The 21,950-nt window shown below is 44.7% G+C and overlaps 1 protein-coding gene across 4 annotated transcripts in view; it reads left to right on the top strand.

Moving 5' to 3' along the window:
- The window catches only part of gphnb (gephyrin b), a gene marked incomplete at both ends in the record, with an annotated part of 141,236 nt that overhangs the window by 72,892 nt on the left and 46,394 nt on the right, over positions 1-21,950 (top strand). For 3 of the 4 annotated variants that reach the window (XM_080452463.1, XM_080452462.1, XM_080452461.1), the window contains 3 exons: positions 223-289; positions 11,475-11,747; positions 14,328-14,462. In XM_080452463.1, coding sequence (XP_080308589.1) covers positions 223-289; positions 11,475-11,747; positions 14,328-14,462 — 475 coding nt within the window. Of the gene's footprint in view, positions 1-222; positions 290-11,474; positions 11,838-14,327; positions 14,463-21,950 lie in introns of all 4 variants that reach the window. The other variant, XM_080452460.1, reaches the window with a different exon arrangement.

The raw sequence follows: 21,950 nt of genomic DNA, 5'->3' as shown, positions 1-21,950 counted from the left end.
ACGCAAACACATGCACACACATAGACGCACGCACACACCCGCATCCTCGTGCGCGCGCACACACACACACACACAATTTCACAATCCTGCTCTGCTTTAAATGAACTCACAGCTCCTGTCTCTGTGTGTGTGTGTGTGTGTGTGTGTGTGTGTGTGTGTGTGTGTGTGTGTGTGTGTGTGTGTGTGTGTGTGTGTGTGTGCGTGTGCGTGTGCGTGTTACAGACCTGTGTGTGGCATCCGAGGAAAAACACTCATCATCAATTTACCAGGAAGCAAGAAAGGCTCCCAGGTAAGACGGACTTGTAATGTAACCACTGCACTGAGACCAGTGTTCCATGTGTTACAGTAATGTAACCACTGCACTGAGACCAGTGTTTCCACATGTTACAGTACAGTAATGTAACCACTGCACTGAGACCAGTGTTCCACATGTTACAGTACAGTAATGTAACCACTGCACTGAGACCAGTGTTCCACATGTTACAGTACAGTAATGTAACCACTGCACTGAGACCAGTGTTCCACATGTTACAGTAATGTAACCACTGCACTGAGACCAGTGTTCCACATGTTACAGTACAGTAATGTAACCACTGCACTGAGACCAGTGTTCCACATGTTACAGTACAGTAATGTAACCACTGCACTGAGACCAGTGTTCCACATGTTACAGTACAGTAATGTAACCACTGCACTGAGACCAGTGTTCCACATGTTACAGTAATGTAACCACTGCACTGAGACCAGTGTTCCACATGTTACAGTAATGTAACCACTGCACTGAGACCAGTGTTCCACATGTTACAGTAATGTAACCACTGCACTGAGACCAGTGTTCCACGTGTTACAGTAATGTAACCACTGCACTGAGACCAGTGTTCCACATGTCGCAGTAGATCAGTGTTTCCCAACCTGGGGTCCGGGCTCCCCTTGGGGTGCGCAAAGGGGGGAGTGAGGCCATATCTGTTTGGAGGTATCAACATTTTTAACATGCTGCACAAAATGATAGGTAACTCTATGTAACTCACACTTACATTGTTAAAATATGTTTTTAAAAAAAAGCAAAAACTGCAGACATCTGCTTTTTTCGTTGTTATGTAGCTTTACACGAGCAAGGTTTTCCTACTGTTCATAAACACGATTTCGGCATATATCGCCCCCTTTTCCCCTCAAAGAAGGCCGAAAATAGCTGATCCACAAGCTTACAATGAGTTGCAACGTGACACGTTGTAAGCTTGTAGTCCTGTTATTTCCGCCTGTTATAGTCCTGTTGGCCTATTATGACATGCTAGGGTTCATGTGGTTAAAAACTGGTCTTTAAATTTTTCAAATCTTAAACTGGTAACCACCTGAATAGATCGCTGAATAGTTTTGATCAGACTTTCCCAAACACAGGGACCCATATTTATGGGTTGTATCTTGTTTTTCCTAACAAAAACTAAATGCAGAAAAGTTTCAAACATTTTTGAAAAGATTTTCAGAATTGTTCAGTCAGTAGGATTTTCTGGAATTTTCAAATGAAAAAAAATAAATCACACCCAGTGTGAAGTGGGCGGTGTGGTCATCACAGTGGTCATCACAGTGATGGAAGCTCACTTCTCCAAAAAAAAGTGTGTTTTTTAAAGTGCATAGTCCTATTTATAGGTTATTAATGTCATCATGTGTCTCGCTAGCCAATCACAGTGCTGAATAGAGTCAGCCAATAGAGTCAGCCAATCACAGTACAGCTAGGGGTGTACTAATGAGCCAATCACAGTACAGCAAATGTGTACTAATGAGGTGTCCCAACCCCACTTATAGGGGCGGCTACACCGCCCAAAAACAATCCTGAAATTTTCCAAAATAGTGGGGGAAAAACTGTACAAGATTGGCTATTTTCACAATTCTTGTAAATAGCATAGTAATAGTATTGAGTAAGTTTGGGTCCCAGAGAGAGACCAAATGTATCTTTTGGGTCTCAAGCTGAAAAGGTTTGGGAACCCCTGGTTTAGATGACCTGTCTGCTGATATTTCTCACAGATGACCAGGTATTAAACCTTAGGAGCCGTTTCACACTCAGGTCCCGGGTGCGCACTCCAGACCACATGGCAGATGTTGTGGTAGTGTGAACGTAGCGAACCGTTCCCCGTAACGCATCACCGTACCGTACTCGAAACCACCTGGGGAGGTAGTCTCGGGTCCGATTGCTGCGGAGTCGGGAACGGAACGCGGCAGTGTGAATCCATCCGTACCAAGAGAAGGAAGTGGACAGACTGGACTGCTAATCATATATCATTTTTATATTTGTTATAATGACGCATTATTTTAGCTGGGTTATACCTTCTCATTGTTCTACTTGAATGTTGACAAGAAATAATAATCCCGCTAGTGTTTGAGTAGCACGAGCCGTGAAAAATAATAAACAAAAAACACATGTGTGGCGAACGTATTTATAAGGATAAATACACCAAGGGTTAGTCCGTGGCGTCATACCAAGGATGCGTCCGTGACGCCAATATCATATTAACAGACGACGTTACATTTCGAGGTTTCAAAGACCAGTGCACACACTGCTTTGGTTGTGTATTGTTGATCTGTTGTTATTATAACTCAAGACATCGTCAGGAACACAGTCAAACTTTATTATTCACTCTAGAGTGACTTTTCTTCTGAGAATGACATTCTCTCTTCCAAAGCCCAATAGTCAACAGCGCCCCCATGAGGCACATATTTACCATTACTGCTAAATTAAATGGTCGAGTACGAAAGGATTTTGGCCATTGTGAATGCTGACCAGCTGGGAGAAGCCAAGCGTACTTGGGAACGCTTCGATTCAAACGGATCCAGTCTGAAACCGCCCTTAAGAAAAACAGATGATCCGGGCACTCAAAAGTTAAAAGAGGAGGAAATGGCCTTTATTATTAAAACGCTAACTTCTTTCGACCTACACAGGTCTTCATTAGGGCAAAATGCCTCCTCCTCACTTAACTTGTGAGTGCCCGGATCATCTGCTTTTCTTATGATTGCATCCCACTTGATCCGGGACTCGGGAGCACCGCTGATACTCTTAATATTCTGTGCCACGATTTTTCCTCCGTGAGCAGCTGGTCGTTTTGTTTACTTTGTCTTCAGGTATTAAACCTCCTTGTAATGTTTTATGTATGACTGTGGTTCTGTCGCTGGTGTGAGGGATGAGTTGTGTGATACAGAACAATCCCTCACTGCTCTACATGAGGAACGTTGTGCCTCAGGGTCATATTGACTTTAGGGTCTTAGATTGACCCAGGTGTGTGTGTGCGCCTGGGTGGGTGCGTGTGTGGCATGCAATCTGTGAATGTCTACAGTACTGTATATATGAATATGTGTGTGTAATACTGTGTATGTGTGCGCACTGGAGTGTGCTCATGGGTGTGTGTGTACAGTATGCGTATATCTCCCTCCATCTGTCTCTTTCTCTCTCTCTCTCCCCGCCAGTGCTGCTGCCCGGCACATCTGCCTGCCTCGTTAGGCGCGCGCTCCTCCTGATCGATCTTAGCATTTCTTACGATCAATTACACCACGTCTACCCCCACCCCCCGCTTCCGTTGCCATATTACTGTCACCCACTCTCCCTTATCAACCTCAAGTCAAAGTTAACGAAACAAACAGCCCCATACCACGCTTTCATTACATTGATCGCCTGTCATAAAGACACGGGGAACTCCAGGAAAACCTCTGTACCGCACAGTAAAACCCATAGTGTTACGTTAACTCGGAGTGTGTACAAATGTAACCAAATGGACCCCCCTAAAAGTGTTATTTTATTTTACTCTGAGAGTGTCCAAATAGAACCAAATGAATGGTCCATTTGGATCCATTTATGCACTCTCAGAGAGATATACAGTATGAACACTGAGTATTTGACTGTGTGTGTGTGTGTGTGTGTGTGTGTGTATCCATTCTCTATGGTTCTCCAAACAAAGGGGAAGGTAATATTGTTTTTTGCTGGTTACATTTGGCTGTCACAAACATCAGGAAGGCCACAAACATAAGTCATGGGACACAAGCTGAGGGATAGTTTTGGCTCCTCAAATTGCTCTTGGCTCTACTACATTATCCTACTACAAAATAAACAAAACTCTGTCTGTCCATCCTTCCGTCCTCATCCATTTGAATCCTCAGTGGGGGCTCAGCAATCGATCTGAACTTGCACAACGGCATTGGCCGTTGGCATAATGCAGGGGGGTGAGGAGATACATTTGTTTTGTTTATTAATATTTTTGCCACAGGATCTGTAGTTGTGGTCGTAGTCCCATAGCCCGGATAGAAAGATCTAGATACTGTACGTCTCTCTCTCTGTTACTGTCAGTTACTTTCGGTCTTGTTCGTGTTTACCTTTGTCATTTGTGACCATCCTCTCCAAGAATTCATCTCTTTAATGTTGTTGACAGTTTCTGTCCTAAAGGACAGAGCAGGAAAAAAACGCCTGACGCACCTAAAACAAATATAAATAATTCCCCACCAGCCATTAAAACACCTGAATATGGAAGAATGTCTCCAGGCTCATGACATCATACATCTCTCCACTCTCCACCGGCAGCCCCCCGACACACAAACGAACACGCACACGCACACACACACACACACACACACACACACACACACACACACACACACACACACACACACACACACACATACACACACACACACACACACACACACACACACACACACACACACACACACACACACACACACACACACACACACACACACACACACACACACACACACTGCCCACCTTCCCTTCTCCCAATCAATGTGTGAGGCGTACACATGTAATGTGCTTACGTTGTATCTACTGCTGCAGGCAGGGCTGGAAGGCCCCTTGGTTAACCTGAGGTTGTCCTGAAATTCATCAGTTGATTACCACTGTCATGAGACCATTTAGCCGGTATTGCGCTCCAAAAATTGCAGTTCTACAAGCTCACAACACGCCGCCAATCGCGCCGCGTTGTGGCCTTGTATTTTTGCAGATCTTGTAGATCGTCTATTTTCGGTGCACGACATTGCGAGCAACCACAGAGTATAAATCAAGCATAAAAAAAGTCCATCACAGTTAACTTGCTCTGTCAGGCCTGTCAAGGGCCCCCTGGGTGGGCAAACTTGGCACAAACACTGTCCAGGGGTCTGCCATGACAATACTCACACCAGGGGCCACGTTGTTACAAACCAGCTTACTATGTCAGGGACCCCTAGGGGCCATGTTGTACAACCCCAAGAGGCCACACGTTGTCAAGGAGCACCGTTGCTCCGATCAGCACCAAACTTGGCACAAACACTGTTCAGGGGTCTGGCATGAGAATAGTCACACCAAAAACAAAATCACACACATGGGGTGCTACAGCAGTGTTACAGCATGTGTTTAACACTTCAAATGGCCATAACTCAAGTGAACCATTGCTCTGATCAGCACAATATATAGATTTGAAGGCTGCATAACGGCTTGAAAATCTAGTTCACTAATAGATACAAAATTACACATAATTGTAAAACAGAAGCCTAAAAACTGTGAAAAGTAATCCAGTGGGTGGTTTAATAGTGTGGATATGGGAATCAAACAAAGTTATGCATGCACATACTAATGCACCCACAGACAATCAAGCCAAAAACATGTCATGGTATTTTTTCTTTAAAACCTATAATAATACGTTTTCATTGTGATACCGATAAATAGGAACTTAATGTATAATGTTACGACCTTTTGTCTAGGGTAAAAGATCATGACATAAAAAAAACGGAGGACAACAAATGAATGCACAAACGAGAAAGATTTTAGTATGTTTAGCACGTTGGTTCCAGTGATCCAAGCAGGAACACAATCGATTGATTGATCATTAAAACGAACACGTTCTGAAAATACACGCGGCAGCGCCCATTTGACCGCTTAACACCGCAGCCATTCGGCCAGTGGTCATATGGGTGGGCCACGAATACTTTCCAAGTTTTTCAAACGGGCCCTGATCCAGAAAAGGTTTGGAATGGGAACCGCTGCTCTAGATGTCTATAAAGATACTATATTATCTCCACATAAAATCAGTATCCCTGGTGTAAGAAATCATCTGGGATTTTGGCAGTATCAAAAAAAAAGACTTTCCATTTGTCGCTCCTCCTAAATCCACGGGTCTATTAACCCATTAAGACCGGGAACGCATCTGTGTCATTTTAGATTTATTTGGCTGTTAAAAAATAGCAGATATACAAGCTCATAGCACGTAGATCAGCATTTTATTTTTAAATCATGAAAATGTTTGGCCGATTCTACAAATGTCTTCTAAATCCAAACAGTTTTTTGAAAAATATTATGTTGCTATATATCAGTGGTTCTCAAAGGTTTTCATGTCAAGGACCCCCAAAATTATATGTATTTGGCCGCGGACCCCCATCTCAAAATATTTAGTTCCAGGGACCCCCAGACGCAAAGATTTGAGTTACAAATGTTCGCTACAGTGGTTAAAATCTAAAATGACAGATGCTTTCCCGGTCCTAATGAGAAATGGAAAAGCCTGACCTTCATGGACCGAATAGTCTAGCGTAGCCAGACGATCAGAGATCTCGGCCTACGATTCATCTTAAACTCAATGAATGGGCTAAAATTGGGGAACAATTCAGAAAAATATATAAACAAATAACAGCATTGCAGAACCAATGCAAAGACTTTAGGGCGGCTATCAAGATTGGTTTTCAGAGCAGTGTAGCTTTGTTAGCGCTGTTCAAGTCCATTAATTGAACATTGATCTAACATAACATAAAAATGTGTTTTCTATTTAGGAAATGTTGCTTTGTCAGACTGAATCCAGGTTTGTGTGTGTGTGTGTGTGTGTGTGTGTGTGTGTGTGTGTGTGTGTGTGTGTGTGTGTGTGTGTGTGTGTGTGTGTCAGTGGCGTACCCACTGTAGAGGCAGGCCAGGCGGTCGCCTGCCCAACTAAGATCTCACCTCCCCTAAAAAAACTAATAACCCGAAAAGGTTTGCTTAATGTCCTCAAAGTCACGCATCCAACAAGCTTTGCACTGAGCAGATTGGACCTTCCGTTCCAGAGATAATGGCCAAAACAACTTGAAAACGGCCACTTTCACCGGTTTTCGATCGCCGATTTTCGATTGAGTTGAAATTTCTTTTTGGGGGGTAATATGGGGGGGGGGGAATCTCGCCTGCCCTAAATGTAAATCCTGGGAACGCCACTGGTGTGTGTTTGTGTGTGTGTGTGTGTGTGTGTGTGTGTGTGTGTGTGTGTGTGTGTGTGTGTGTGTGCGTGTGCGTGTGCGTCCCATCCCATACAGTGGATCCACAGGATTTTGAAACAGTGGAACCACGGTTACTTGTCATATTTCATCAGGCCTGAAATGTGCATCTACCCTGAAATGGGATGGAATGCAAAGCACACTCCCTCTCTCTCTCCCGCTCCCCCTCTCTTTCTAGCCAGCTCCCAACACTGTAAGGCATGCGGGATGCATTAATAATGCATCCTTTCAATGCTTAAAATACACAGGAAGATAAATAATTTCACAGATTAGTGCTTGTCTCTGGAGTGAGGAGAATGGAACGTTTAGTAGAGCTGAGGAGCCCACAGGCATACTGACACAGAGAGACACAGAGAGAGAGAGTGAGAGAGTGAGAGAGTGCTCGCTAGTACACATGGCCAAAGGGAGGTACTATAATGTACCTGGGGGTTGGTCTCACTCTCTCTTCTTCTCTTCAATCATTAAATAAAATTTAGCAGGCATCCTGGTGTTTCTACAAGTTAATGCATGACTGACCGCATAGCCAAAGTTTCACAGGTTTTGCCCCCCAAGTAACAAAAGGTGAAGCAGCGCAAAGGCTAGTCTGTGACGTGGCACATGAGGATGAGGCGTGGGGACTTTTCGTGTTTTCCGGAATGGAGAAGGGCAGAGTACCCGCGGCGCAGCGGTGAAATGGGATGGATTAGGCTGAGAATGTTGTCAGTGTGAATTCAATCATGGTCAGTCAAATGACCACTTTTCATTACCTTAAAGAGCAATGGGGCTGTGTGTGTGTGTGTGTGTGTGTGTGTGTGTGTGTGTGTGTGTGTGTGTGTGTGTGTGTGTGTGTGTGTGTGTGTGTGTGTGTGTGTGTGCGTGTGCGTGCGTGCGTGCGTGCCATTACCTTTTAGCAGCAGGAAGTAGAGCAGGTTCGGTCCCTGCATACTGTAGCTCCTCCTAGCACTTGTCAACGTGTCCTTGAGCAAGACACGTGAGCAAGTTGGTGCAGATTGGTGCCTTGCTTGGCTGCCTCTGCCATGTGTATGTGAACGGCTGAATGTCAGGCACATTGTAAAGCCCTTTGGTTAAAGGCACTAGAAAGACCATCCAGTTCAGTTCAATCAGCCCAATGGCGTACTCGTAATTTCCATAGTGTCAAGGAAAATAAGCAAACAACAACTGATGTCCTTGTGTGGGAGGAGGTGCGGAGTCATCATCAACAATGAATCTACGACACCTCAAACAGACCACCAATGAGACAGATGACATAAAATGATCTTATAACCCTCCCCTACACACACACACGCACACACACACACACACACACACACACACACACTGCACCTCAGTTTAGATGCTGTGCTAGTAAGCAACGTGCAATTTACTGTACAACCAACCACGCCAAAGTGGTTTGAACCGACCGGCGTTGCCGGAAAACAAGTGGAAATGTGTTCAGTTCAGTTCAGTTCAGTTCAGTTCAGTTCAGTTCAGTTCAGTTCAGTTCAGTTGGTGTAAGGAGGATGTCACTAAAGAAAAAGCCACAGGGATACCAAAATCAGTAAGGTTTATCCTGCAATCTGAATGTGAGATTATGAGATATAATTGTGTACAAAATTGACATTGCCTGAGGGTGGAAGCTAGAGCAAACCGTTCCAGCAAAAATGTGCTCAACAAGTTTCATGGCAATCCATTTTGAGATATCTGTGCAAGTGCAGATTCTGGCCTAAGGGTGGCACTAGACAAAAGGCCATGGGGTCACCAAAAAGAGCAGCATAAACCTTTGAGAATGTAAAGGCACACAGCACATTACATGGCAATCCAACCAGTATTTTATTTAGATATTTCGCTTGAGACTGATGGATGAACCAACCGACGGACTGACTGACATCTAGAGTCCTGCTGCTTGCTGGGCTAAAAATACTAACTGATCCTGATGAAGATCCTGACCGAAACGCTGATCTTTTGATAAACATAGGTGGAGTAGGCAAGTCTAACAGTGTGCAGACTATTATTCTTCACACAGATCTTCTGGGAGCGAGTGCATTTTCCGGCCGAACTGCCGGCGGAGGAGCGGCAGCTGCCGGCGGCTGCCGGTGGTGGACCGGCAGTTGCCGGCGGTGGAGCGGCAGCGCGGAATCAGTAGGACTGTAGCCTACTAATCCTTCTAATAAAATAATTGGGAAGGTTAGGTTTAGGCATAGTTTTACTGATGTTAGGGTTAGTTTTAGGCATAGTTTTACAGAGGTTAGGGTTAGGTTTAGGTATAGTTTTACTGAGGTTAGGGCTAGGTTTAGGCATAGTTTTACTGCCGCTCCGCCGATGCCGCCCCGCCTCCCCGCCCCGGCACCTTCCGCTCCGCCGCCGGCATCCCACCGCTCTCCCGCCGCTCCGCCGCCGGCAGCTCCGCGGCAGCTTCCGCTGCCGGAAAATGCCCTCGCTGTCCCTCTTGTCCTATACCTGATTACCAGAGTGGATGTGCTACTTTGTGCTACTTTTCTAATCTAAAAATAATAGCACCTTGTCTAGTCTACGTACATATAATCACGCAAATTCAAACCCGGGTCTAGGAAACCTACCCACCAACACAAACCAAAATAATCTACTGCTCTGCTAAATGGAAATCCCTCCATGTCAAGGGAGATAGGCTTCTGGGCTACAGGCTGGGCTACTCTGCTACATAGTGAGTGTTCCTTTTGATTCACTCAGACTCCCAGATGGGCGGGAGTGAAGGCGTCATACTTTATTCATTGGCAGCAACTGGCACTGTTTGCCAGAACAACTTGCATTGAATTAGCAGGTAGGACTAGGAGGTCAGTTTCTTGCTCAAGGACTCACAACAAAGGACAGTGCCTGGTGGGAGAATGGAATGTGGAACATTTCAGACAGAGGGATGTTTTTTAACCACTTAAACCCTCTATACTTACTAGTAAATTAATATTTAATTGACCGGCGTCGCTCTGTACTTCGTCCGCCCTCTATTCCATCTCTACACCAATCTCTTCACCAGAAATAGCCCATCTACTTAGCTCACAAGGTGTCATGTTGTGATGCGTTGTGTGCTTGTAGATTGGCTATTTTCGGCAAATGTTTCGCCCAGAATAGGGATGGCTAGGGTTCAACTGGTTAATTTCGTCATTCACATTGTGTCAGATAAGTTGTCAGACATAGCGAGGATACCAGTTGGATTTCCCTTTTTTTACTTAAACCTTCTGGCACTGATGGTATGTGCCAGCCCCATCCATCTGGCACCAAAATACAGGCTAAAACAAACCATTAAGACTAAGAGCTCTTGACCCTGTTCCAAAATGAATAAGACCAATGCGAGGCTCTTAACCCCTTAACCACCCAGCTCAGAACGACAACGACACAGGAAATGATGTAACACGCTTAACGTCAGCGAAAAGGGTCCGTCCTCCACTTAAGTGGAGGTTTGGACAAAATCTGTAGGAGTTGTAGCAAAAAAATAAATGTTTTGCCCATTAAACACCCATTATATATTCAGCAACAGCATTTGGTAGAGTTATGCAGGAGTGGTTTTCTGTGCTGGGGACTGCTGAAATATGGTCAGTCAGTTCTGTGAATAACAATAAACATTGTTTCTGCAAGCCAGCAGCTTTCGCAAAGACATTATTTGCCCGTTCATATTTCTATCAGAAATATGGTGTTACTGTAACGAAAATGTAGTAGTTGTGAAAGTAGTAGTATTACGGTAGTAGTTCTAGCAGCAGTGGTAACAGTAACAGTGGTAGCAACGGCACTAGTAGTACGGTAGCAGTTGCAGCAGTATCATTAGTAGTAGTAGTGGTACAGTACTATACTAGTAATAATGGTAGTGGTGATGCTACAGTAGTTGTCGTGGTACTGTAGTTGCAGCAGCAGTAGTAGTATCGATAACAGTTCTAGTTGTAGAAGCAGTTCTGTGAACAACAAAAAGAAAAAAACACATAGTATTATTAGTTGTAGTGTTTAGTGTACTGTACTGTAATAGTGGTAATGCTAATGCTAGAAGTAGCAGACAGACAGACAGACAGACAGACAGACAGACAGACAGACAGACAGACAGATTCACAGAAAGACGACATGTTCCTGGATTTATAGGTAGATAGAAGATGTAATACAGACAGATGCTAGGTTTGGTGTCTACCTGCTATCCTAGTCCATTTGTAATAATACTTACTTGTGTACTTGGTACTCTATTTACTCAACAACTCCTCTCCTCTCCTCTCCTCCAGGAGTGCTTCCAGTTCATCCTGCCTGCGTTGCCCCACGCCATTGACCTGCTGCGGGACGCCGTGGTCAAGGTCAAGGAGGCGGCGGATGAGCTGGAGGACCTGCCGTCGCCGCCACCCCCGCTGTCACCGCCGCCCGGAGGATCGCCACGGCGCCATATGGAGGACAAGGGCGTGCAGTGTGAGGAGGAGGACGAGGAGAAGAAGGACAGCGGCGTGGCCTCCACCGAGGACTCCTCGTCCTCCCACATCACCGCCGCCTCCATCGCCGCCAAGGTAGAGTGGGCCGGGGTTGGAGGAGCAATGGGCTCTATGCACAGCAGCCATGTTGGAAAGAAATTGGGCCCCTTCCTACTTCCTTCACAGGTGTTACCAATTATACTAATTAAGGCTCTGTTCCATTCTGGTCAAACAGAGTCAGGGTGCTACTCTGCTTCACCAGTGGGTCTCAAAGTGGGGTCCAGGTACCCTCATGGTTACCTTGAGGGGGTTCCAAATGGCACCTTACAGTTGTGTAATGCTGAGAGTGTACCATTTGTACACTCTCAGAGTTATGGGGGTCCTTGAAATGAAAAAGGTTTGAGAACCACTGTGCTACACTAAATTGAACAGAGCCTTAATTAGTATCATTGGTAACACCTGTGAAGGAGGTAAGGAAGAGGCCCAATTTCCTTCCAATATCGCTGCTGTGCATAGAGCCTATTGGGGAAAGAGGAGAGTGGAACGGAGGGTACATAGAGGAGAAGAGATGTAAAAGAGGAGAGAGAAATACAGAATCAGTTTAGTTTCAAATCTTGCCTCCACTGCTGCAAGCTGTTTTGGTTTTGTTGTTCATTCTCACATTCATTCTTATAATTTTGTCTTTATTCGTGTAGGCATAATGTGACATCGTGTGTGTCACATGACATCCCATCCCAGCCTGTCTCCAGACGGCAACTCTGCTTTGTGTCTTGGTTGTTATAGCGTAATATCACATCTCATTGTCCAATAACACAGAGCGGTAAGACTGCACTCTCATTGTCTTATCTCACTTCTCATCTGTCTCCATCGTCTTCATTCATCTCACTGTCATTGGATTCACTTTTATCATTAAAGGATTAGTTCGCCCCAAAAAATACTTATTTTCTATCAATTACACACCTCATGAAGCATTGATTTCATGGAGATTTTTTTTTTGTTGCTATATCCTAAGCCAATAATTTCATGACCTGGCGGAATCTCCAGGTAGGAGACTCAATTGACCTGCATTTGAGTCTCCTACCGGAGGTTGGTCATCAAATTATTGGCTTAGGAAAATAAATCCATGAATTCAAGGCTTCATAGGGTGTGTAATTGATAGAAAATAAGTATTTTTTTGGGTGAACTACTCCTTTAACAACTTAACCACAAAATAATCTTCTAAATTATTTAACTTTTGTAAAAACCTTCCAATTATTTTGAGGTAGTATAGGTTTATGGATCTGTTAGAGAAATGGGGAAACAAATTTACATCTGTCATAGACCTCTTAAATGTTGATATCATCTCTGTCGGGTGGAAACCTCATGTCCAAAACTATGACTTTTCAGGATTCACATGAAAAAATATCAAAAGTAGCAGATTTACAAGCTCAAGACGCGTCGCTTCGCACCGTGTTTTGAGCTTGTGGATCTGCTACTTTTGATGCTTTTGTGTGACTCTGTTGTATGATCAAGTATACTAGGGCAGGGGTCTTCAACAGGGGGTCCGGGACCCCTAGGGGGTCCTCAGAGTTACTACAGGGGGTCCGCCAAATCTTTGTGTGATATGTTTTTGTTTTTTTTCCCTTAACCACTTGAACCCTAGCATCCCTTTTCTGAGGAGAACTTTAGCCAAAAATAGCAGATCTACAAGCTCGTAGATCGGCTATTTTTGGCAAAGAGCTATCGGTGTAGAGGGAAAAAGAGCAGACCACGTAAACAAAAAAAGTTGAATCTGAAGCACAATTGTATACAATATAGTGGGGGTCCCTGCTTCATCTCTCTCTCAGCTAGGGGGTCCTTGGGCTGAAAACGTTGAAGACCCCTGTACTAGGGCATTAATTTACAAAAAGTTAGAATATGGAGATAAGAGGTTTCTGCCCGACAGCAATGATATGAAGAATGTGTAATGGGGCAGCACAGGACCCTTTAGGACAGTGGTTCTCAGAGTGGGGTCCAGGGACCCCCAGGCATCCTTGAGGGGGTTCTAAATGGACCGTTACTAACTCCGAGAGCATACAAATGGAACCAAATGGACGGTTATGGGTCAGTTTATATTGTATGGCATATTATTATTAGCTTAAAACTGCCATCAAAACCCCCCAAATGTAAGCTTTTTTTGCCTCGTACTTTTTATTGTTTTAACTGTTTTTTCTAATTTATTTTTTTAATTTTTAATAGTTAATATAGTTTCTTTGTTTTGTAATGCAACTTGGGGTACCTTGAAAAGCGCTATATATTATAAATGTCATGTATTATTATGTTTCTATATATTCAATATTTTCTATTGTTCTACATATTATATCTATCTTCCTTTCGATCTGTGTGTGTGTGTGTGTGTGTGTGTGTGTGTGTGTGTGTGTGTGTGTGTGTGTGTGTGTGTGTGTGTGTGTGTGTGTGTGTGTGTGTGTGCACATGGATGTGATACCTGTATATGTTGTGCATATACATGTATGTATGTGTATGAATGCACGGTGGGGGGGGGGCGCTGTGCACCTGCATACGTGTGTGCACGTGGGCGGATGTGCGATTTTGTTTGTGTGTGCCCTTGCATACGTGTGCGCGCGTGTGTGTATGTCTGTGTGTGTGTGTGTGTGTGTGTGTGTGTGTGTGTGTGTGTGTGTGTGTGTAAACTCTCAGATTCCAGACTCCATCATCTCGCGGGGTGTGCAGGTGCTGCCCAGGGACACAGCCTCCCTCAGTACCACTCCCTCAGAGTCACCTCGCGCCCAGGCCACCTCCCGCCTGTCCACAGCCTCCTGTCCCACCCCCAAAGTAAGCACACACACACACACATACACACACACACACACACACACAGAGTCAAGACTGCCGTCCCAACCATATCCCCGTCTGCTCTGCTGTACCCCCCCCCCCCCCCCCCCGCAGCCCACTGCTTATGTCTCTCACAGCTCAGCCTTCGTCTTCATCATCATCGTCTACACGCCAGGGTTGTCACCATTTTGTGATTTATTTTCTGTATTTGTGTGTACATTGTCGTGTACGCAACTGAACACACTGAAACTGGTCTTAAGGCAGAGTAGGTGTCAGCAAAACAAATATGCACGCATACACACGCACGCACACACACACACACACACACACACACACACACACACACACACACACACACACACACACACACACACACACACACACACACACACACACACACACACACCCTTGATCGATAGTCTCCTCCAGGGCCTCTGTGTCGCTGCTATGCAAAGCAGTCTCTGGGTTGTAGTATTCGTATGCATGTGGTGTGTTGGCGTAGGTGTTGCAAAGCCACAAGGAGTGTGAGTGTGTGTGTGTGTGTGTGTGTGTGTGTGTGTGTGTGTGTGTGTGTGTGTGTGTGTGTGTGTGTGTGTGTGTGTCTGTGTGTCTGTGTCTGTGTCTGTGTCTGTGTCTGTGTCTCTGTGTCTGTGTTTGTGTGTGTGTGTGGGATGGTCTGTAGCTCACACCCTCTCATTGTCTGAAAGACTGTAATTTTGAGTAGAACCAGACCGATATGTCGGCCATTATTTGACTGTTTTTTGACAACGTTGGTATCGACAATTATGCAGCCGATGTGTTGGGCATGTGATTATAGGCAAATATTTCATTACTTCAGAAATGTTAAAATATTATCAATATCAATGCGTCACATTGTGAAACGCTTCGAGCTTGTAGATTGGATAGTTTTGGCTTTTTTTATTGTTCAATTGTTATAGATTTTTCACATAGAATCAAGTATGCATTTCAAGCAGTACAAAATCAACGCCATTGAACTCAGTATCCCCCACCCTTCTCCCTTTACCCACCCTTCATCCTCCCACCCCTTCCCAACCGTCCCTCCTTCCACCATCTTATTAATTAAACAACACACAACACATCCACTGCATCACTGAGTCAGCAGGTCTTTCAGATCTGATATCAGGTTTGTCCACAGCGAGATTGTGCCGTGTTGGGCATGGTTAATCCTATTAAAAAATAAACTAGTCGCTGTAGATTATTGCATACTGGCAGGGTCTGTTTGGCACGTCGCCGGACACAATTGAACCATTTGTTACACTGAGAAATGCTTCTCATAGGCCCGGTGCCAGATGTATTTACTGTCTCTTTTATTTTACGTCATCTGCTCTTGCCGGTCTGTTTGGCGTGCCATAGATTCGTTGTCGGCGACTCTGCACCTCCCTCTCAAGGACATCATTTTTCTCTTGGGAGACGTTTGGTTTGGTAGTGCTGTGTATAGTGTGGTTGGCGAGGTAACTTTTACTCCATGCCACACAATTCAACCAGGCTGTGATAAATAGTTTGTTCACCTAGCGGCGAAAATACATAATAAAAAGAAAAGTTGATCTTACCTTGAAAACAGGACGCGTATTAAGTCATATTGACATCTGGCCGTGTTGTGTGTTTATTTTCCAGTGTAATGATTATTTATGTGCAGCTACACAGTGTGGCTGTGAAAACACAGCAAAGCCATTGCTGCGTTTTTGTGTAGTATTATCCACATATTGTAGTGTAAGCTATTTAAAAAAAAGTTTTTATAGTGATAGCTAAGCCTTTTTTTCCCCCATGTAGTGTAGCTATTCTAAATATTAACATTGAAATGTTATCTATAGGAGACAATGCATTCCTATTATAATTAAACATTCGGTGCTGGTTTTGTCCCTCTCATCAAGTCTTTGCTCAGACTTGATGAGAAAGAACTCATACTTTGACATGGACCTGTTTAACCGCTTGGACCCCAGCATGGGGGGAACTTTAGCCAAAAATTGCTCTACAAGATCACAACTCATCCCATAGTGATAGTGATTTTTTTTTAGATTTCTCGTCATTGGCAGCCAAAGAGTTAAACATAAAATAATACTTTGTAATTTGTACTTTTGAATATTTTTAAAAGCATGTACTTCAGTACTTTAACTCAAGTACAAATTTGACAGAGCAACATTCACTTGTAGTGAAAGTGATCTATACTTTGACTCAAGTACTGGGGTTGAATACCCACGGAAGCCCTCCTCCTCTGTTAATGACCCAGCTTGAGTTGCAGCTCTGTTAGCCTGTCAGGAAGCCTTCCTCAATCACATTAGTCAGCGTGTGTGTGTGTGTGTGTGTGTGTGTGTGTGTGTGTGTGTGTGTGTGTGTGTGTGCGTGTGCGTATGCGTGTGTGCGTGCGCGTGTGTGTGTGCACCTGCATGCATACTAGGCACAAGCCTGGGCGTGTGTGCATGCAACCACAGATAATGGCTGTGATAGCTTTAGATCCTGATACCATCTTTTTTGTTGTTGTCGTATATCTTGTAAATATCCTGGATTCACCCTCAGCCACATTCAGAGTGGATGCTGACGGTACACAGTCTCTACACAGTGCCTTCCACTGCCTTCCTATGTAAAACTCGAGTCTCTTCCAGACTTGCCAACGTAATTGAAATAGGAGTCGTATAGGACCCCGGCCAGACTCAGTTGGGAAGTGAGAAAAAGACGAACGTAGCGAATCAGTCGTGATGTGTGTGTTTGTGTGTTGGGCTTTGTGCACAGTGTAAGCTTTTCCTGTGAAGCAGAACATGTCTATGTGCCTCTATGTCAGAGAGAAGTGCACGTAAGCATGCATGCACGCGCACACACACACACACAAACACACACACACGCGTGCACACACATGCACACACACATACACACACACACACACACACACACACACACACACACACACACACACACAGGCATGCATACAAATTCTTGCAGACACGTCACGTCACATACATATATTCACACATGCATACACACACAGACATTAAGGAAATCATTCTTTTCCCTAAAAAAATGTGCTGCCTGCTCTCCCTCTCCCCCTCTCTCCCATTTACGCATGCACGTACGCACGCACGTGTGTGTGTGTGTGTGCGCACACACACACAAAACACACCACGTCAGATTGAGTGGTTTTTCTGTGCTCTTCCACTCCTATGAGCATTTAGTACAGTTATGTAATGGTGAGTTTGGACTAATGAAGCATATGTGAGATGGGGCTTTTGACTCATTGGAGTGTGTGTGTGTGTGTGTGTGTGTGTGTGTGTGTGTGTGTGTGTGTGTGTGTGTGTGTGTGTGTGTGTGTGTGTGTGTGTGTGTGTGTGTGTGTGCGTGCCTGCCTGCCTGCGTGCCTGCGTGCGTGTGCCTGCGTGTGTGTGTGCCTGCGTGTGTGTGTGTGTGTGCCTGCGTGTGTGTCCCAAGTCCCTCAGGTTGAGTGATATTCAAGCACACATGTTACACACACAACCACACAGTGGCAGTTTATTATTTTGATATTATACTTACAGTACCTTGGCAGAGTGTACCCTGCACTACTGGGCGGCAGTTGCTCAGGAGGTAGAGCGGCCGTCTGGGAGCTGGAATGTTCCCGGTTCCTTCTGGCTGAGTGTCAAAGTGTCCTTGAGCAAGACACTGCACCCCTAAATGCCCCCGATGAGCATGTTGGTGCCTTGCATGGTTTCCTCTGCCGTCGGTGTGTGAATGTGTGACCAGGGGCATCATTTGTGGTCCCACTCCCAGCGTTTGCATAAAATATAATTATTTATCACGCATGTTTCCTCCACGTTGTTGCTCATTAATCAGATTGTAGATCCGTGGCTGTTGATTAGGAGTGCACCTAAATCAATGCCTGATCATGTTTACAGGTGACATGACGCACATAGATTATAACATGTTCTGGTTAATACGATTTGGGAAATTCTGGAGGCAACTAGCGACTCCCAGCACAAGCTTTTTATGGAGGCTCAATTTTGTGTGATGAATCTAGTCTAGTGTACTTCGTATTGGATGAGCTGATGATCTTTCTGTGTGTGCGTGTGTGTGTGCGTGTGTGCGTGCGTGTGTGTGTGTGTGTGTGTGTGTGTGTGTGTGTGTGTGTGTGTGTGTGTGTGTGTGTGTGTGTGTGTGTGTGTGTGTGTGTGTGATTTTGGACAAAATGTGTGTTTTGCTTCAAGGAATTATTTGCACATACAGTGTATATGCACATATTTTGATTGTACAACCTATGGTTCAAGAGTTATAGGCCTAAATGTGAAGCGGCCTGTTGTAGCATCACCGTGAGGCCAATTTGATAAATATGTGGTGGAGGTTCTTCCTTGGTCTGATGAGAGCATGCATGCAAAGTTTCATGCTGTTTAGTCCAGCAGTGCTTGGGATTAAAATGAATGCTCACAGACAGACAGACAGACACACACACACACACACACTCACACTCACACTCACACTCACACTCACACTCACACTCACACTCACACTCACACTCACACTCACAGACACAACGTAGACAGGTGTGAAAATATGATCTCCGTCTCCTGCCCGTTCCACCCTGGCAGAAATAAAAAGCCTCCGTTGGACAGGTGTTGTAAAGTGGTGTTTTCCTATAAACACTAGCATCTGTTTTATGTGCATGTTACAATACTAATGCTATTGTGATGTCCATATCTAAATAAAATAATAATAAACACCTAACATAAAATAATAAACTTAAAAAGTAATCGGACCAGTACGTTTAGTTGTTGTTGTTGTTGTGCATGTTTTTGCCGCTAAAAGTTTCCGCTAGCTGTGTACAGTCACTCACTCAGCGTGTATACATTTGACACCCATACTAAAACGACCCATCAATCTGATAAATGCCCTATTGACATCTATTTTTAATTAAAAGTATTTCGCCATAAAACCGCCTCTCCGCACACATCTCCTATGGCAGCTAGCTGCGAGCTAGAGGACGCCGGCTCGCTTAACAGTATTCCAATAGCTTTTTGATTAATGGCTTGACGTATGGCATTGAAGCCAAGGCCAAGGCTTATGGAAATGACTTCCTCCTCCACTCCCACCGTGGTCTCTGCCAGTGAGTCACAGAGTGTGGGAAGGGTTCCGTCTTTAACACGCCACAGGCTGCGTGACCTTCAGCCTGCTGGCCATGTTGACATTCCGAAGAAGGCGTTGAAAACCCCAAACGTAAACGTAAAAAACAAGTCAATAACTTTGGGAGCTACTTTGCAGTATGCAGACTTTATTTCCTTTTCCAATTATATTTCTTTTTCCCTACACCCACCCTGCATTTATGGATGTGTGTGTTTTTTGTTTGCTGTTTGACAGTATGTATTGATTTTCTGGGCACAACCATGCTCATGCACAAGCAAGCGTGTCGAGGATCACTTAAATAGACATGCTTTGTATAAATGTGCGCGCGTACCTACAGTACCAGTCATGGGTCAAATATGGAGTAATGCGTCAACGATACGTCATAGATGACAGGCAGGCCACATGAAGTCCGAGATCCACATGGAAGTTACACCGTTTATTTATGTATTTTTGGGCGGTGTAGCCGCCCCTATAAGTGGGGTTGGGACATCTCATTAGTTTAGTTTCCTGCACTGTGATTGGCCCAGCTGGCCCAGTTAGCTGTACTGTGATTGGCTGACTCTATTGGCTGACTCTATTCAGCACTGTGATTGGCTAGCGAGACACATGATGACATTAATAACCTATAAATAAGATTATGGACTTTCTTTTGGAAGTGAGCTTCCATCACTATGATGACCAATAAAGATTCTTTTCAATAAATGTATTTCTTTTTTGAAGTGAGCTTCCATCACTATGATGACCACTGTGATGACCACACCGCCCACTTCACACTGGGTGTGATTTTTATTTATAAACAAGCGCTTTAAACAAGCACACACATGTATTGGAATGTATGCATTCTCTGCATAGAGCACATTCACTACCTGTGAACTTTAAGCCCGATTCATAATTAGTAGGCCTGTCCCCGACTAAGGATTTGTTTAGCTTTGTAAAACGGCAACATTAGTTTACCCATTAAAACCGGGAAAGCATCTGTGTCATTTTAGCGTTGGCTATTCAAAAATAGCAGATATACAAGCTCACAGCGCGTCACTTCATGCCGCCCTGCGAGCTTGTACGTCTGCTAATTTTGAATGTTTTTTGAAAGATCTTGAAAGTGTGAGAACTACTGATTTAGAAGGCATTTGCAGAATCGGCCTCAGGTATTAATGGTTTATTCAGGGCACTCTATGACATGACAAAACCAGAGCATTGTAAAATGGGAGCAGATTCTCACCGTGTGTTTCTGGAAGCACCCTATACAGTAACTCAGGCTGCAGTAGGAAGCACCCTATACAGTAACTCAGGATGCAGTATAAAGCACCCTATACAGTAACTCAGGATGCAGTAGGAAGCACCCTACAGTAACTCAGGCTGCAGTAGGAAGCACACTACAGTAACTCAGGCTGCAGTATGAAGCACCCTATACAGTAACTCAGGCTGCAGTAGGAAGCAGTGCACACTACAGTAACTCAGGCTGCAGTATGAAGCACCCTACAGTAACTCAGGCTGCAGTATGAAGCACCCTATACAGTAACTCAGGCTGCAGTATGAAGCACCCTACAGTAACTCAGGCTGCAGTAGGAAGCACCCTATACAGTAACTCAGGCTGCAGTATGAAGCACCCTACAGTAACTCAGGCTTCAGTAGGAAGCACCCTATACAGTAACTCAGGCTGCAGTATGAAGCACCCTATACAGTAACTCAGGCTGCAGTATGAAGCACCCTACAGTAACTCAGGCTGCAGTATGAAGCACCCTATACAGTAACTCAGGCTGCAGTATGAAGCACCCTACAGTAACTCAGGCTGCAGTATGAAGCACCCTATACAGTAACTCAGGCTGCAGTATGAAGCACCCTATACAGTAACTCAGGCTGCAGTAGGAAGCACCCTATACAGTAACTCAGGATGCAGTATAAAGCACCCTATACAGTAACTCAGGATGCAGTAGGAAGCACCCTACAGTAACTCAGGCTGCAGTAGGAAGCACACTACAGTAACTCAGGCTGCAGTATGAAGCACCCTATACAGTAACTCAGGCTGCAGTAGGAAGCAGTGCACACTACAGTAACTCAGGCTGCAGTATGAAGCACCCTACAGTAACTCAGGCTGCAGTATGAAGCACCCTATACAGTAACTCAGGCTGCAGTATGAAGCACCCTACAGTAACTCAGGCTGCAGTAGGAAGCACCCTATACAGTAACTCAGGCTGCAGTATGAAGCACCCTACAGTAACTCAGGCTTCAGTAGGAAGCACCCTATACAGTAACTCAGGCTGCAGTATGAAGCACCCTATACAGTAACTCAGGCTGCAGTATGAAGCACCCTACAGTAACTCAGGCTGCAGTATGAAGCACCCTATACAGTAACTCAGGCTGCAGTATGAAGCACCCTACAGTAACTCA

Source organism: Gymnoscopelus braueri (assembly GCF_963280865.1).
Source record: "Gymnoscopelus braueri genome assembly, chromosome: 16".
Classification (NCBI taxonomy): domain Eukaryota; kingdom Metazoa; phylum Chordata; class Actinopteri; order Myctophiformes; family Myctophidae; genus Gymnoscopelus; species Gymnoscopelus braueri.
The sequence above is the reverse complement of the archived record's forward strand: the minus strand, read 5'-3'. Positions and strand labels throughout refer to the sequence as shown.